Raw genomic sequence first — 18,148 nt, forward strand, 5'->3', positions numbered from 1 at the left:
AAATACTAAATGATCTAGAAGTCATTCCAAAACCTGTTGACAATATGTAGATTGCAGATAAATTTTATAGAAGTCACTGTGCTATTAGGGAAGATACACGGCAGACAAGACGTCTGTAAGGAGGTTATAATACAAGTGGTAAAATTCAGAAAAATGCAAGTTTAAATAACATTACAAAACAATGATATAGGAGGTACTAAAAGATACTATGTGATTAGGGAGCAAATAAATGATGAGAAAAGGTGTACTATGAGATGAAGGACAAGCTATCCAGAAACAGTAGAGACCTCGAGACAGAACTTCATCTGAGATCTGGAGACTGAACAGGATACAAAGTGAAACAGGCTGGGCATGCTGCATAAGGAAATACAGGCCTGCAGGCCTGGGAGCAGAAAACATCCTAGTTAGAACAGTGAGAGCTCCATGCAAAAGCAAACCAAGAATAAACTATCGTTACTAATTACTAATCAGATGTTTACTACAACTAGTGAAACAGTTCTCCAGTCACAACTTAGGATCTGTTCATATCTATTATCATTTCCCTGCTTTTAGTTTTTTGAATGAAAAAACTAATTGCAGTATCATGTCCCAAATGCATCAGTGGAAAAGTATACACATTTATTCACACCAGACTGACAAGACAGAGAAACACCAACAACTAATGAACTGTATGGGACTATGCATATGGTACAAGTCATTCTACCAAACACCTGGTGTCTGACATTATTGTGTGTAATGTTATTTAATTTTTATTTTTGTACGTCTTGCCACTTAGGTTGTAACTTCCTTACAGATATCCCATGTACTATGTATCTTACATTACAGTAATTATTCCCTGATTTTCTTTTAGCTCAAAAGTCATTCTATTTTCTGAAGCCAAACTAGTAAAAGTGGCCAATGAGATATCATGCATCTCTGACAATGACTATGCTACTTCTGACATTAAAATAAAAATAACCTGGGGAGTCTGGGCTAAGTCTCAGTCAGTTAAGGGTCAGACCTCGGTTCAGGTTGATCTCCTGGTTTGTGGGTTCGAGACCTGCATCGGGCTCTGTGCTGACAACTCAGGGCCTGGAGCCTGCTTTGGATTCTGTGTCTCCTTCTCTCTCTGCCCCTCCCCTGCTTGCACTCTGTGTCTCTCTCTCAAAAATAAATAAACATTAAAGAAAGAAAATAAAAATAAAAATACCCTAAGATCACACAACCCAAGGGGCTTGTAAACATGGGTATACATAGCAACATCTACAAAAGTGATTCTTTAACCTTTGAAGGGTCACAGACCTTTGAGATTCTGACGAAATGCAAAGACCCTTCTCAGAAAAATGTAAATACAAAATTTTGCCTATAAGTTCAGGAGGTTTACAGACCACTCCGCTCAGCCCCCTAAAGTCATCATGGCTAAGAACCCCTAACATAGGGAGACCAACAGACAATGGCTGGTTATCATAGTTATCAACTCTTTCAACCAATCCATCAACAAACTATTTTAAGGGTTACAGTTTTCCTCTGGTGCTGCCAAGCTTATTTTCGCCTTGTACATCAGGAAATAATAGATGCCAGAAATAAAAATAAATCATTCCATAAGTTGAGAACTCAGTTATGTGACTTAGAATACTGAAAATTTTCAGAACAATGACTCCTTTAAGTCACTAACACTATAACATAAGGCTTTAGTATACTTAATACTTCTCATTAAAAATACAATTAATGGGGGCACCTGGGTGGCGCAGTCGGTTAAGCGTCCGACTTCAGCCAGGTCACGATCTCGCGGTCCGCGAGTTCGAGCCCCGCGTCGGGCTCTGGGCTGATGGCTCAGAGCCTGGAGCCTGTTTCCAGTTCTGTGTCTCCCTCTCTCTCTGCCCCTCCCCCGTTCATGCTCTGTCTCTCTCTGTCCCAAAAATAAATAAATGTTGGAAAAAAAAATACAATTAATGTATGTACGTGTTTGTATGTATATATAAAATACATGTAAAATTAATCATAAAAGCATGACTTTCTAATGAAAATAACGATTGTAAGATATTGATCAGTTTATAACCTAACTGATGACCACAGTGTAGCAGAAATTTTTTAAAATTCCAGTATAGTTGACATACAGTACTGTATTAGTTTCAAGTATACAATATACTGATTCAAAAAGTTCCATATATTACTCAGGTCATCAAGTGTACTCTTAATCCGCTTTCTGTACTTCAGCCATCTCCCCACCCACCCTCCCTCTGGCAATCATCACTTTGTCCTCTACAATTAAGAGTCGGAGCTTGCTTGCTTGCTTGCTTGCTTGCTTTCTTTCTTTCTTTCTTTCTTTCTTTCTTTCTTTTCTTCCTTCCTTCCTCCCTTCCTCTTTCTTTCTTTCTTTCTTTTTCTTTCTTTCTTTCTTTCAAGTTTATTTATTTTAAGAGACAGTGCAAGTGGAGAAGAAGCAGAGAGAGAGGGAGAGAATCCCAAGCAGGTTCCATGCTGTCACCATGGGGTTCATCAGGCGGCTCAATCCCACAAACTGTGAGATCATGACCTAGAGTCAGATGCTCTAACCAACTGTGCCACTCAGGTACCCCAATTTGCTTTGTTTCTTAAATTCCACATGAATGAGATCACAGAGTGTTAGTTGTCTTTCTCTGACTTATTTCACTTAGCATTACACTCTCTACATCCATCCACATGTTGCAAATGGCAAGATTCGTTTTTACAGCTGAATAATATTCCATTGTGTGTGTGCATACACATTCCCTTCTTTATCAATGGATACTTGGGCTGCATCCATAATTTGCATATTGTAAATAATGCTGCAGTAACCATAGGGGAATATATATCCCTTCGAATTAGTGCTCTCGTACTCTCTGGATAAATACCCAGTGGTGGAATTATTGAATCAAATGGTAATTCTATTTTTGATTTTTTGTGGAAAACCTCCATATTGTTTTCCACAGTGGCTGCACCAGTTTGCATTCCCACCACCGGTGCATGAGGGTTCCTTTTCCTCCACATCCTTGCCAACACTTGTTATTTCTTGTCTTTTTTATTTTAGCCATTCTGACCCCTTATTTTTAGGAGCATCTTTTTATGTGTCTGTTGGCCATGTGTATGTCTTCTTTGGAAAAAATGTCTATTTAAGTCCTCTGTCCATTTTTTAATTGGATTATTTGGGGTTTTTTTGGTGTTGAATTGTATAAGTTCCTTATATGTTTTGAATATTAACCCCTTACCAGATATCTCATTTGGAAACATTTTCTCCCATTCATTAGTTTGCCTTTTTATTTTGGTGTAGTCCTAACAGTTTATTTTCGCTTTTGTTTCCCTTGCCTCAGGAGACATCTAGAAAGATGTTTCTACAGCCGATGTCAGAGAAATTACTTCCTATGTTCTCTTCCAGAAGTTTTATAGTTTCAGGTATCACATTTAGGTCTTTGATTTATTTTGAGTTCATTTCTGTGTATGGTATCAGAAAGTGGTTCAGTTTCATTCTTTTGCATGTAGCTGTCCAGTTTTCCCAGCATCATTTGTCTTTTCCCCCATTGTATATTCTTGTCTCTTTTGTCATAGAAATGCCACGTGCATTGCTTTTTTAAATGCGGATTCTTGGGCTATGGCTCCAAAGATTGTGTTTCACTAAGTATGGGTCAGGCCCAGGAATCTGTAGCATTTTTAACAAAGAGCAGAGCACCTGCGACAGACAAAGTCCTCAAGCATGTTGACTTAGTGATCACTACAATAAGACTCCATCACACAAATTTAAGAGGTTTCACTTGTGGCTTAGTTTATTTGATAACGCTATTCTGAGATAACACCATAATTCTGTCATGATATAATAAAGGAAGAAGATACATTTTTCAGAAATTCACATTTATGAAGATTAATGTGTAATCCTAAGTAAGAACCCTCTCCTTCATAATAGGCTTTGGTCACATTCAAAGGGAAAAAACTGACGCCGAGTACGATAACCACTAAAACACAAAAGAATACTGTCTTATTATTAAGATTGCCAGAAAGACAATATTTAGGTCTTCCAACCCCATCTGAATTTTTACCAGTATGAAGTGCAATGTTCACACTGTACATTCTACTTCGATTCTCATCCTTGTACTTTATGTCCTTAGCAGGATGAAATAAAAATAAACTTTTAAGTTAAAATATAAAAGTACTCATCACAATTTTTCAGTTAGTCTCAAATGTGGAAGATATAGCACTAGGAAAGCCTGGAAGGAAACACGAGAGGAAACTCATTTATGGAATATGGTGTGCACACTTACATTTTCTCCCTACTGGTATCATACTAAATGCCCTCCAGGAAACAGCACCATAGTAAAGCAGGTAATGAGCCCCGAATAGCTATACTAAAAATATGACTACCTGAAGTGTTTAGTTCAAAGAAAAAGTACCTTGGAGTTGCTCTGGTGAGTGTATAGGTGTTAATCTGTCAAACAGATGTACCTTATGGCTGAAGACAAAAAGAGTTAGAGGCCACCTGGAACTGACATTTGTATAATTAAGTTAATAAAACGCTTCCCAATTGTTTCACTGATTAAAAAAAAAAAATTAAGGTTCCAGATATATTGCTTTAAGAAACTCAAAGCTTTCTGTTTCTTTATCTATTTGATGTTTGAAAGGAAGTGTGTTTAACCCAGACTTTGTGGTTTTATTTGCTTTTTGTTTGTTTGTTTATGGCTCAAGTACGGTGGAAGAGAAGCTGTAACTCTATATTTTTATGAGGTCTTTTTCAAAGTGTTTCATGGCATACAATTACTAAATTACAGAGAGTGAACTGCGGTGGTTCTCAGCCCTGCGTGTATGCTGGAACTGTCTGGGAAACTCTAAAAAAAAAAAAAAAAAACAACCTCATGTCTGGGCCAAACCCCAGGCCTATCTAACCAGAATGCAGGGATTCTGGAGGCCCCAGCACCAGTATATTTTCAAAGTGCCCCCTGATGCACAGGAGGGTCAGCATGGAGTTAGAGAGACAGGTCATCCAATTGACATTGCTGAGCCCGAGTATGTGAATGACTTTCTCTCAATTAATTGTAATGAAACAGAGGGCTCAGTTCTGCTTCTCAGTATGGTCAACTCCTCTCCTTTGCCCTAAAAAGTTCCTTCTAATCTGCGCAGTCAAGGAGACAAGGCGGGGCAGTACACCCCACACAGGACAGCCTTGCCTGAACACTTTCAGCTCTCAAGTGCCACCAGATGAACAGATGAACCAGAATTAGGAACCAGGGAATGTGACAATTCTGTCAATTCTACCACTAGACACACAGAGTTGTGTGTAATCTGAGTTTTTCTGGATATCATGATACATGGGTAAAGAGGTATTAATATGATCAGTTGCTTTTTTAATCCATAAACACTCTTTTTTTTTGTAAGATTTGGTATACTTCTGTTTGAAGAACAGAGAATAAAAATAGGAAGCACACTCTAAAAATCTGTTTAGTTTTTGTCTTTGTTGTTTTAATTAAAGCCTTCAGGCCTAGACAAAGCAAAGTGACTTACTGTCCCTCATTCCTTGGAATGTAAATTTTTATCATACACAGCTATATTTCCACTTTTGAATAAAGGAAGGAACATTGAGGCAAAGAGATCATGTAAACATTCCATATGAAAACGGAATAGTTTAGCTTTAGCATGTATGCATGGTTTGAATGATTCTGAGAATGAGGAATTCAGTAGGGGTCAATCTTAAAAATAACCCACATGTTTCAAATTCTGATTTATCATTTCAACTGGAAAACACTAGGTGAGACTCAGTTACACATCGCAATATCAATATTGAAAGGATGAAATCCAAGCTGCTAAATTACTAAACTCTGATTCTCAATTCAGTTTTACAAAATAATTAGTTTAAAGGAGACCACAGGTCCTTATGCCCTACTTTCAGAAGCACCTGCATATGCTGAATGTCAGTTGCACTATAACCCAATTTCTTCAATCTCCATGGTAGTATTTGCCCCGTTTCATTCTGCCTGCTCCAAAGTTCTACTCAATACTGGTCAACAATGTTAGTGAACATAACAACAATAATCTAAATTATTCCTTTTCATTTCCGATTCCATGGGTTTTTTTTTTAAATTGCTGTTCTTTTTCCTTCTTTTTGCTATAACATAATAAGCCAATTCATGCCTTTGTCTTAGTTTCAGAAGGAATTATATGCCAACATCTAGGCAACAGATACCCTTTTCCTTAATTTAAAATAACTATGAGGTTGCACACTACAGTAGTAAATTTGTAATCAACTTAAAGATAATGTCTTAAAATTACAATTAAACATGTCATAACACAAGAAAATCCTGGTAATTACAAATAGTACCACGCTTGCTAGGGTTTTAAACAGTAGTATAAAACTAAGAAAAATCGCCACCCAGTGATGCAAATGAAAACTGCAATTTGTTTTTGTGTAAAATGAGTACCCTGGAGGATTACTTCAACTTCATTACTGAATGAACGAATAGCTATTACCTTCTTATGTGAATAGGAACTGGTTACAAGGGAAAGGATGTTTTTCTACGAGGCTTTTTTCTCCCCTTTTTCTTATTCAGCACACTCGACATTTTACAAAGCCTAAACGCTTTGGAAACCTTAACAGGGAGAAAGCTTTCTTTCTGTCCAAAAGTGAGCTAATTGTATACGAACAACCCAGATATTCCTATTATCAACAAAGTGCCTAGGCTCTGCTTGGACCCAAAATTTCAAGTATGGGGTAATGACTTCAGCAATGCCATCTAGTAATTGTCACCTGAAACCTATTTGTGTTAAGCAGGAAGGCCTTCCCAGGGTAAAAGGTCCTCTCAAGTGGGAAAAGAGAGATAATTTACACCTCTAACAACATAATTTACTCTGACCGTTTTAGAAAAATGTATAAAGACTACATACAATGATAATCTAAAAAATTCTGTAGACTCCATATTGGTAAGTTGTTGCCATAAATACAACTGTTTCTCAGTCTTCACTTAGTCTTATCACTTCCCAAATACAACAAAACCCATCGTATATATTTATTTTCCTGCAATGTGTCTACTGCACATGAGGACCAAGAAATAACCAAAATATATGTGAGCCAAATCTGAAACATGTTAATAACAGCATTTCATATCTACCATTTGACCTATTTGACGTTTTCCAAAATATTTCACACAGTATGCACTGAAACTAAAGTAGGTATTACATTTGTCAGTGTATAATCGCATGATAAAAAAGCGCAAGTTAGTGGAACAAATCGGCTTAAAAAAAAAAGAGGTTACCACTCCTTTTTTTTTTTTTTTTTTTTTTTTTTTGAGAGAGCGCCAGTGCATGAGGTAGGGGCAAAGGAAGAGGGAGAGAAAGAATCTTAAGCAGGCCCTGTGCCCAGCACAGAGCCTGGTAAGGGGACCCAATGTCGTGACTGTGAGATCATGACCTGAGCCAATCAAGAGTTGGATACTTAACCCACTTACCCAACTGAGCCACCTAGGTGCCCCTCACCACTCTGTTTTTTGTTTTGTTTTGTTTTTTAATGTTTATTTATTCTTGAGAGATAGAGACAGCATGAGCAGGGGAGAGACAGAGAGAGGAGACACAGAATCTGAAGTAGGCTCCAAGCTCTGAGCTGTCAGCACAGAGCCCAACGTGGAGCTCGAACCCACAAACTGTGAGATCATGACCTGAGCCGAAGTCGGATGCTCAACCAACTGAACCACCCAGATGCCCCTCACCACTCTGTTTTTAAAGACAACCTACGGGGTGCCTGGGTGGCGCAGTCGGTTAAGCGTCCGACTTCAGCCAGGTCACGATCTCGCGGTCCGTGAGTTCGAGCCCCGCGTCAGGCTCTGGGCTGATGGCTCAGAGCCTGGAGCCTGCTTCCGATTCTGTGTCTCCCTCTCTCTCTGCCCCTCCCCCGTTCATGCTCTGTCTCCCTCTGTCCCCAAAATAAAATAAAAAACGTTGAAAAAAAAAATTAAAAAAAAAAAAAGACAACCTACTAGGGGCACCTGAGTGGCTCAGTCGGTTAAGAGTCCAGCTTTGGCCCAGGTCATGATCTCACAGTCTGTAAGTTCAAGCCCCACATCACACGCTCTGCTGTCAGCATGGAGCCTGCTTCAGACCCTCTATCCCCTTCTCTCCCTCTGCCCCTTCCCTACTTATGTGCTTTCTCTCTCTCTCAAAAATAATAAATAAAAAAAAAATTTAGCAAAGACAACCTACTGTATTCCTAATAATCTGTCCTAACCTTTACCAGTCAAATCAACTAGGTCCCTAACTGCTGATGTATTTTTTTATTAACTGCATAATGTATACCATCCTCCAACCTCAACCTCATTAAAGAGATTACAGTTTTCTGCAATATTTTAAATAGTTTAAAGTGAAAAGTTTGGGGTAGCAAAATTAGCCAAATTTTATGATATACCAACCCTCTTTTACTTAAAAAGCAAAAACAAAGATGGGGCACCGGGTTAGCTCAGTCAGTTAAGCGTTCGACTTTGACTCGGGTCGTGATCTCGTAGTTCGTAATTTCGAGCACCACGTCAGGCTCTGGGCTCACAGCTGGGAGCCTGGGGTCTGCTTCTGATTCCGTGTCTCCCTCTCTCTCTCTGCTCCTCCCACACATACACCATCTCTCTCTCTCTCAAAAATAAACAAACATTTAAAAAAAAGCAAAAACAAAGAAACAGAACACTTTCTCTTTGAAACACGAAGGAATACAATGTAAAAAAATTTTTAAAGAGCTTAAAACGTCATTAATGTCTTAAAATTTAAAATGATAATATGACATAAAAAAAAAAAAAAAAAAAAGATGGATAGCTTGGTGGTTAAGAGGATTAGGTTCTAAAGTAAGGTTGCCTGGACTAATCCCAGATCTGCTCTACGTTAGCTGGAAGAACCCAGAAAAGTTCAGTCCTCACCTGTATGTGGATATAATACTATCATTTCATCCAGAGACTTGTTCTAAGTATTTTATACATATTAACCCATTAATCCTCTCAATAACCCTATGGGGTTCATACCGGTATCACGCTCATTTTCTCAACACCCTCTCACCTCCAGAAGTTATATAACTTGCCCCAAACAGCGGAGGGTGGCAAATATACCACCCCAAAATATGGTGCTTCAGCATAAGGATTATTTTGAGCTAAAGGCACTTGAAAAATAGCAGGTGCAAGGAGGGCGCTCTGACCTCTCCTTTCCTTCCCGAAAGCAGGAGATAAAGCCCCCCTCTAGAAGATGCCAGGAGGAAAGAAGCATTCTTATCACCAGAGGTGGAGAGTCAAGGCCAAGAGAACTCTGTACAAACAGACCCTGTTAAAATAACTCTTATCTTCCTTGAGTCTCCCCACACAATCTACTTTTCCACAGTGGCCTCTTTGTTCAACCCGGTACATGAACACATGGGTTTTGCCATTTCTTTAGGTCTTCATTTTCTTGGGGGAGGGGGGCTCCTGTGTACACATAAAAGCCTGTATGCTTCTCTCCTGTTCATCTGCCCTTTGTGTATTTACGTCTCAGGCTCAGGCGCAGACCCTGAGAGGAGAGAGGAGAATTTCTGCCTCCCCTGTAATGGAGACTCTGGCAAACTGTAGAGCCAGGATACAGAGCCAACAAGTCTGGCTCGAGTCAGGATCTCATCTGCCCTTCACTGCAGTGTCTCTGAGGTGTTCCTGAGAAAGAAGGGAGGTGGTGTGATCAATGAGAAGAGAAAGAAGACACAGGAAGAGAGAGCCAAGGCTGACGCTGGCTGACATCCTCACAACTTCAGGAGAGTAACTAAGCTCACAAGATAGTAGGCACACAGGGATTTTTCATGGAGGGTGGTGAAGGGGTAGAGCTTTGCACCTCGAGACGGGCTCAGCACTCAAGGACACTGAAGGAGAAGAAAGCCTCAGCAGACATCTAGGGGACTCGTCTGGCTTGGGTCATTTGAAAGACGGTGACCACCAGCTGACTTCAAATTACATCACTGCCCTGGAACGATGACGGAAGTGATTCCTCACCATGACTGCCAGGGACACTAACGTTACAGGTGAGGTACGGTGCAGGGACAAAACCCACCCAACTCAGTCCAAGATGGTCCTGGGGAAAGCACCCTCCAAACACGGCATGTCAGCTTTTGGGAAAGTGCCCCCTCAGAGCTTAGGTGTATCAGAGGGAGCAGCTAGAACATGAGAGCAGATGAGGGTAATAAAGTGCTGGAAATTCCCTCACGAATTAGCAAATCTGAAAGTTTCTGTGTCTTCCGAGGCTCGGCTAAAAACTACTTCACAAACCAGCGTCTCTTCTAGAAGAGGAAAGGTCCACAGCAGATAAGCTTCAGCCACTGAGGCAGAAGACACTGGAAACTAGGCCTGTGTTGGGCTAGCTACAACTGAAGCATCCATATGCTTTGAGCTACCAGACAGTGGGGATTTTAGAAGGACCAGCAGCAGGGGGTTTTCAGCTGTGGTTAAAACTTACCTCTGAAATGCTGCAATGTCGCAGGCCACACAGCAATTTCAGGTGCTTCACCAGACAGGTGAAGAAGATATATGAAGAGCATTAAAAGTTGCACCTGCTCACAAAGATGTCTGTGTACTACACTCACATCCTTTATTATTTTTTTTTCAACGTTTTTATTTATTTTTGGGACAGAGAGAGACGGAGCATGAACGGGGGAGGGGCAGAGAGAGAGGGAGACACAGAATCGGAAACAGGCTCCAGGCTCTGAGCCATCCGCCCAGAGCCCGACGCGGGGCTCGAACTCACGGACCGCGAGATCGTGACCTGGCTGAAGTCGGACGCTTAACCGACTGCGCCACCCAGGCGCCCCATACACTCACATCCTTTAAATGACTATTTGATTACAAAAAGAGTAATGTTGATTTCTAAACACGATACAAGAGAAAACAGCAAAGCTCTCTGCACATGTGTTAAGACTACAGAGAAACACAGAACAGAGTTTGGAAAACCAGGCTTTGTTGAAGCACATTTCTGAGAGAAGAGTTTTGTGTGAAATGCTTAAAGAAGCAGACCAGAGGCATCCCTGAGGTTTAGTTAGTGAGGCTAATTCAGGAGGTAAGAGGGAAGCAACACTGGCAGCTTTCAAGGAACAGAAGTTGGGACTGATGGAGCCAGTTCGGACCTGGAAGCTGAGGCATAAATTCTTGATGCGATAAGAAGGGCCAGAGGAGCGGTCATGTGCATGGGACCCCAGTTTATACCCATCAGAAAGTTCCCCAGAAAAACCACTGGCCCTGGTCAAACAATGCCTCACTATTTTGCCTCAGGCACAGGGGATGTGGACAGGACAGAGAGAAAACAATGCTGAGCACCCAAATTATTGCCCCTGTCCTAGGACATAGGCAGCAGATTCAGAAAAACTGCCACAAGGGAAGGGGAATCTGCCAGCACTGCAGATCCTGGCCTGACAGAACTTGACTGTGTCAAAGATGGGACATTCACAGGTAACATTTAGCCGCAAGAAAAACTGTAATCTGGTCTTCCAGAGATTAAGGCCTAGAAATGGAAGAGGGCCAGATGGGTGAAACGCTCGTGTCCTTTCTGTGAAAGACCAGATCCTAAAGAGAAGGGCTGAAGAGGCAGAGACCTACCCACCCAAACTTGGAAGTGTGGAGAAAGAGGCATGGCATGAACCCAGCTCTGAGAGGGCCGAAGCTGAAAATTCAAGATCACCTTTAAATCCAAGGCACCAACCTCCACTTTTCAAGACATGTGAAGCATTTGTCCATGGAAGGGGACCCTGGTCTGACTGGGCCAAGACAGAGATCCTAAGAGGAAGGAAACCAGAATCTGGAAAGAGAGATACCTGAGAAACATCCCAGGGAGCAAATACCCTATGAGTTCATGCAACTCCTCTCAGGGAAAAAAGCAGAATTTGGCGGGAGGAAGTCCAGAGTGGGAGAGGATGTGAGTTACGTGGGAACACTGGGTTTTAGCTCATCACCCCTGGGGACAGAACTTCTGGGAAGAACTATACAAAGACTGCAAGTCTCTTCCTCAGGGGAAAGACACACGACACACGAAGGAAATGTTATTTTTCAGAATTCGCCTTGGAAAGAGCATAGTATTTGTTTGAAAGAAATTTTTTTAAAGCCTCCAAAATAGTAATAACTGCAGGTATCAATTTTATAATAGAAAATAAACCAATCTTAACAAACATTTAGGAGACACTATGTAACATATTTCGATTTAAAAAGTATACTTCATTCAGTAAATGATTTATTGGATGCCTAATTTAATTTCAGATGCTAATTTAAGAGGCGAGGTTTGCTGCTACTTATAAAACAGAACTTGACTTTATCAAGGATCCTTCAAGACTTTTGGTTTTTTGCAACTAAAAAGGTTGACCAGCTTATCAGATAGAAAAAAAAGAGACGATTTTTACACATATAATTTGAAGGATGCAGCCAAAGTAATATATAAGAAGAGTGTGACTTGACCAAAATATTCTAAGTGACTGGGGAGCTTTATTTTTATAGATTTCATATACGTAAATTAATTCAGGTATTAGTGAGAATTAAAAATCAATCACATAATTTCAAAGTAAACTTTTAAAGGAACAATAACTCATCCAATTATGATTTTGTTTCTGTAAAAGGCTCACCTAAAAGGACAAATCCATCGGCTTCTGTCTCTGGTACTGTGGGCTTTTTAGATTCCGGAGACTTTCTGAAGAAGTGAAACATTGCTGCTATCTGAAACAGAAACACCACGCAATGTCAGATTCAGAGCAAACTGTAAAAGTCTTAGTAAAATGCCAAACATAAATATATCACAATGATTACTTTAAGGAATTCCATTACCAGTCTTAAAAACATAAGCCCTCTCTTGGTGTCAGAAGACAAAAAGAGAAATTAAGGGGCACAGACTTCCAGTTCCAAACCACACGTGCCTTGAATCATGCAACCTCTCTCAATTTCTGAACATGCAGGAAATAACCCAAGAAATTATTATACGTAAAACTAAAATCAACAGGTAACCCTAGGATATGGAACGATCTCACTAACTATAAATCAGACACTGGAATGGGAAAAGAAAAAGTAAACGAAACAAAAACTTGTCCAGGCTTCTTGTCATGCCAGGTTCATAAAACTGAGGCCACCTAAAAAAAGAAAGGAAGGCACTTCACACATCATCTACAGTTAGTTACTTGCTTCAGACACTCAGGATTGTATCCACTGCAACCAACTTTAAATTCCCATCAATGCAGATCTTTGTGTTGGCAAGACTGTGTGCTGCCCCCAACACACACACACGCGCGTGCGCACGTCTTTCCTCTTTACACTCAGGGAGGACACCGACTCCTAGAAAACAACTGGGAAAGAAGCTGAAGGGAACGCAGGAGGACACATCACATTCTGAGGACAGTCCCTATAAGCAAAGCAATGTAACAGCAAAGAAAGGAAGTCCTGCTGGCAGTAAGTGCTCCACACTTTAGTTTTCAAATATTCTACCCATACCAGAAAATCAAGCAGGGAGGGCAAATAAAGATCCTATCTGAGCAAAGGCCTTCTAGAAACTGAGAAGTGTACTGGGGTTTGTGGAGGTCGACACACCCTTAGCTGCAGACCTGGGTGGACGGTAAAGGAGCCGATTTGTTGACAGAAAACATATTTGGCCAAGTTCACTTTTAAAGAAATAAAAACTGGGGCTCCTGGGTGGCTCAGTCGGTTAAGCGTCTGACTTCGGCTCAGGTCATGATCTCACGGTTGGTGGGTTCAAGCCCCGCTTCAGGCTCTTTGCTGACAGCTTAGAGCCTGGAGACTGCTTGAGATTCTGTGTTTCCCTCTCACTATGCCCCTATGCCAACTCATGCTCTGTTTCTCTCTGTCTCAAAAATAAACATTAAAAAAAATCTTAAAGGAATAAAAACTGGAGAAGAAAGGGGCTCCTGGGTGGCTCAGTCGGTTAAGCATCTGACTTTGGCTCAGGTCATGATCTCGCGGTTCATGGGTTCGAGCCCCGCGTTGGGCTCTGTGCTGACAGCTCGGAGCCTGAAGCCTGCTTCGGATTCTGTGTCTCCCTCTCTCTCTGTTCCTCCCCTGCCCTCACTCTGTCTCTCTCTCATTCTCTCAAAAATAAATAAAGATTAAAAAGAATTTTTTTTAATTAAAAAGGATAAAAATAAAAATTAAAAAAAAAACTGGAGAAGTAAAAGACAAGGCATGTGATAAAGAAAACAGTTCAGTAAAAGAAAAGGAACAGCCTCTGAAATCCTCAAAGAAAATGCTTACTGGATATAGTGACGGGTCCAAAAGAAAGGTCTGGAGATAGTGTGGCACCCTCAGCAGAGGACAAGGAGATACGGCTTGTGTGGAACTGGTGAAAAAACGAGGTTAGATGCAAAGCAAATGCAGAAGATGAAAAGACAAAGAGGGACATGCTAAGAACAACTGAGTAAGATCAAGAGAAACCTGTGCGGGGAAGAAAACGGGATCAGAAAGGAACTGGTTGGTTTACAAGCAGGAATGTAAGAAAAGAGAGCTCAGATTCAAAGGCTTGACAGACTGGAAAAGGCAACTGACTTCCCAACCCCAAGCAGTTGAAAATGAAGCGGAGAAGGCCTCTGAAAGAACAGCTGATTAAAAATCAACACTGGGTCAGGATCAAATCAAGAGGACACAATGGCTACACCTGATATTAAACCTCAATGTGGATCAATGTGGCACATAGTAAATTCCTTCACTTGGGATAAAATGTTTCAGGAAAAACAGACGAAGAGGATAAGTCTTCAGCTGAAGGTTGGCAGAAAAAAGGTACCCTCAAATAATTAAAGGGAGGAGGCACATGTGGGGTGAAAAAGATGAGAAATGTAGCAAATCTGAGAGATCTCTAGCAAAAATTGTAGGTCTGGCTATTGACACATGAAGCTGATTGGAATCAAGCTGGGAAGCCAACAAAATTTTTGAGAGCTGTGTGGCCAAAATGACTACTACTAGTCTGGATTAAAACAGGACTATGACTACTGGATTTTTAGGACAACCCTATAGACAGGAAGCTGCCAGAGAAAACTGCTCAACCCCCAAAGACAGCCTATTCTCTAGGGCCCACTTCAGTGGGAGCCAAGGAAGTTAATGGAAAAGGAAAAAAAAAGAGAGAACAACGGATTGGGAGCCTCTCCCGGGAAGCAGAATCTGGGCATAATTAATGAACATCCTCCAAACCAAGGTGGGCTTCCCCCCCAAAAGCCTGCTCAGTGGGATTTCAGAATTGCTACCACTCCATGACAGTTGCGTATCTCCAGTTCCTCCCCTTTCTGAATGGGAGTGGTTTGGGCAGGGTGTTTCCCAGTTCCACCAGAGTGGGAGGGGACATAAGGGACAGGTCTTCTTAATTCAGGAATTCTCCAGACCAAGAGATGGCACAAGAGGGCCTGAGGGGACGATAAGGGACTTCAAGCACTGCTATGACTGAATGGGGCAATTTGGGTTCCTGCCCTTGGGGAGGGGTGAGTTATTTTGCCTACAATGAGAAGAGCTGTTACATGTGATGACCACAACTCTCTGCCTTATGGAGCCCTAGGACTACAGTTTACTTCCCTCCTTGGAGGTAGGTATGGCCATGTGGCTTGCTTAGTTCACTGCATCACTGGGGTGCTACAGCAAGGAGGTTTGCGAACACAGAGAAAGAGAAGCCCTTTAAAAAGTGGTTCCTGTTCTAACATATAAAGATAAGCCTTCTAACAGAAGGACTCAAATTTCCAACACTTTTTGTGTCTGGCCACAAAACAGAAATGGAACGAACGTGGAAATTACAAAAGTGGTTCTGGTAAGTCAGTCTCAACCCCCAAAAGTTTAACTATATTATTACAAAACCCAGACCAAACTCCGGTAGTGCAAGAATCTCCTTTTATTTTTTTTAATGTTTTTTTAATGTTTATTTATTTTTCAGAGGGAGAGAGAGTGCAAGCAGGGGAGGGGCAGAGAGAGAGGGAGACACGGAAGCAGGGTCTAGGCTCCGAGCTGTCAGCACAGAGCCCGATGCAGGGCTTACAAACCGTGAGATCATGACCTGAGCCGAAGTCAAATGCTTAACCGACTGAGCCACCCAGGAGCCCGAAGAATCTTTTTTTAATTAAAGTATTTTGTACAGCAGTTATAACTTAAGTGAAGCATTTAAGTTTTTCATGACCCAAAACAATGAATTTAAACTATATACAGGCTGCATCAGTTTGTTGTTAGTATGACTGATTGGCGATCATAATATTATAGCCCCTTCTTTTAGAACATTATAAACATCAGAAAAGAAGGGATGACTTAGGTTCCAAGAGTCAAGAAACTTCCAGGCAGGGAAGAAACAGAAGAATCAGTAAGAGAAAGGAAGCAGAGACAGTATGAAAGAGCTCAGAATGGCAGCAAAGAATAGTTTGCTACAAATATTCATCTGAAACAGCTCTAAAATTCTTACGAAAGTACCAATTACCCTCACACCCATCACTCCACCAATGTGACCACCACTCAACTCCCTCCTCAGGATGTTTTCACGTGAAAATCACGTTCCAATTTTACAATACGAGTCTTGGGATTCCCTTTTATGATGAACAGTACTGCTGGCACTAATAATTCTTCATTCCACAAGTATCTAAAGTCAGTCCATCCATGTATCTTTATAGAAATCACTCCATGCACGAAAAGACTATGCCCCTGGACACCATGATGTACAATCAAATTATCTTTATCACATGATATTTTTTCCTATCACTGAAATACACAGGTAGGTCCCCACTCCAGCAGCCAGATTGAGTTGTCTTGCTTAAGACTAGAAACGAGGGAGGAAAAGAGGAGTAACTAAAACCCTACTAACATTTACTGAGCTCCTACAGAGTCAGTCACTATACCAGCATGTCTTACGTATGCTATCCTGTAACTCAGAGACATCTCGCCATGCACACCCAAGTATTCACAACGTGTAAGCAGAAGAACTGAAGTAGATTAAGCATTGGTCCAGGTTTATGTGGCCGCTAAACAGCACAACTAGAATTTTAAACCAAGTCCTCTCGGAACCAACACTTAAAGTTTTTCATCAACAAAGCCCCACGGACAAGGAGCCCTTCACACTTAGGAGGCTTGTGTTGGACTTTAATATAACGGCTCCCAATATTAGTCACATCCATTTCATTAATTCCATTTCTATCTTTATCCATCTCTTCTTTCCCAAGCCTTGCTCAGCTCTAGGTTCAAAAGACATTTACTAATTCCACAACATCTAACTTCAAGAACTTCATTTACTTTCTATTTTATAAACATTTATTAAGTGCTTAGGCCAGATACTGACTGAGCGTTGCAGACACAAGCATTCAACTTCTATCCCGGACGAACAAACACTGCAGCCTCAGCCCACCACATTTCTGAGGCCATCCACAGCAAAAATGAGAGTAATTTAAGAGCCCTAATCCCCAAGCGGAGGAAGCTGGTAATGGTCCTGCTGCCCCAAGTGGAGTTTATGGTAAACCCTAAGCACTCATGCTTCTGATGGACGTGGCCTTCACAGTTGGGCTTCTGCTCGGACTTCCCAAGTATATTCTGGTCTCATTTCCTTCCTTACAATTTTGAATATTTTAAGAATTGTCTATAATAAGTGAACTTTACACTCATAAACAGGAAAAATACCAACATTTATAATTAAAAATCCCTCAGGAGCCAGCAGCAGCATTGTTACCTGGCTGAGCTGGGATCCACGCCAGAGTGAATGTCTCCTAGTTCTCAAACAGGGGAACCCTGGAGCTACTTGATAGAGATGGGGGACAAAGAATTCACTTGCCCAAGTCACAGACTGGGAGAAAATACTTGCAAGTCACATATCAGTTAAAGAACATGTATCTGGAAAACATATAGAACTCTTAAAACTCAGTGACGAGAAAACAACTCAGTAAAAAGTGGGCAAAAGATATGAACAGACACTTCACCAAAGATGGCACACAATCACACGAAAAGATGTTCAACGTCCTTAGTCATTAGACAAATGCACGTTAAAATCTCAGCGAAATACCACTATGTACTTATTCAAATATTTAAAACTTTTTAAAAGGCTTGCCGTGCTAACATAAACACACACCTAGCATATGACCCAGACTCTCTACTTCCAGGTATTTACCTAAGAGAGCTGGAAACATATGTCCACACGTGTCCACAAAAGTCATACAGCGTTTTTAGTAACAGCCAAAACCTGGAAACAACACAAATGCCCAAAACCA

General features: G+C 41.0%; 1 protein-coding gene across 2 annotated transcripts in view; it reads right to left on the reverse strand.

Annotated features, from left to right (window-relative positions):
* Positions 1–18,148, reverse strand: part of UMAD1 (UBAP1-MVB12-associated (UMA) domain containing 1) — a 221,144-nt gene that overhangs the window by 186,574 nt on the left and 16,422 nt on the right. The window contains exon 1 of one of the 2 annotated variants that reach the window (XM_040472577.1): positions 10,414–10,507. In XM_040472577.1, the coding sequence (XP_040328511.1) occupies positions 10,414–10,495 (82 nt within the window). In that variant the 5' untranslated portion in view covers positions 10,496–10,507. Of the gene's footprint in view, positions 1–10,413; positions 10,508–12,559; positions 12,651–18,148 lie in introns of those variants that run through there. The other variant, XM_040472576.1, reaches the window with a different exon arrangement.

This window comes from Herpailurus yagouaroundi, unplaced genomic scaffold (assembly GCF_014898765.1).
Source record: "Herpailurus yagouaroundi ecotype Mexico unplaced genomic scaffold, PumYag 100, whole genome shotgun sequence".
In the NCBI taxonomy this organism is placed as follows: domain Eukaryota; kingdom Metazoa; phylum Chordata; class Mammalia; order Carnivora; family Felidae; genus Herpailurus; species Herpailurus yagouaroundi.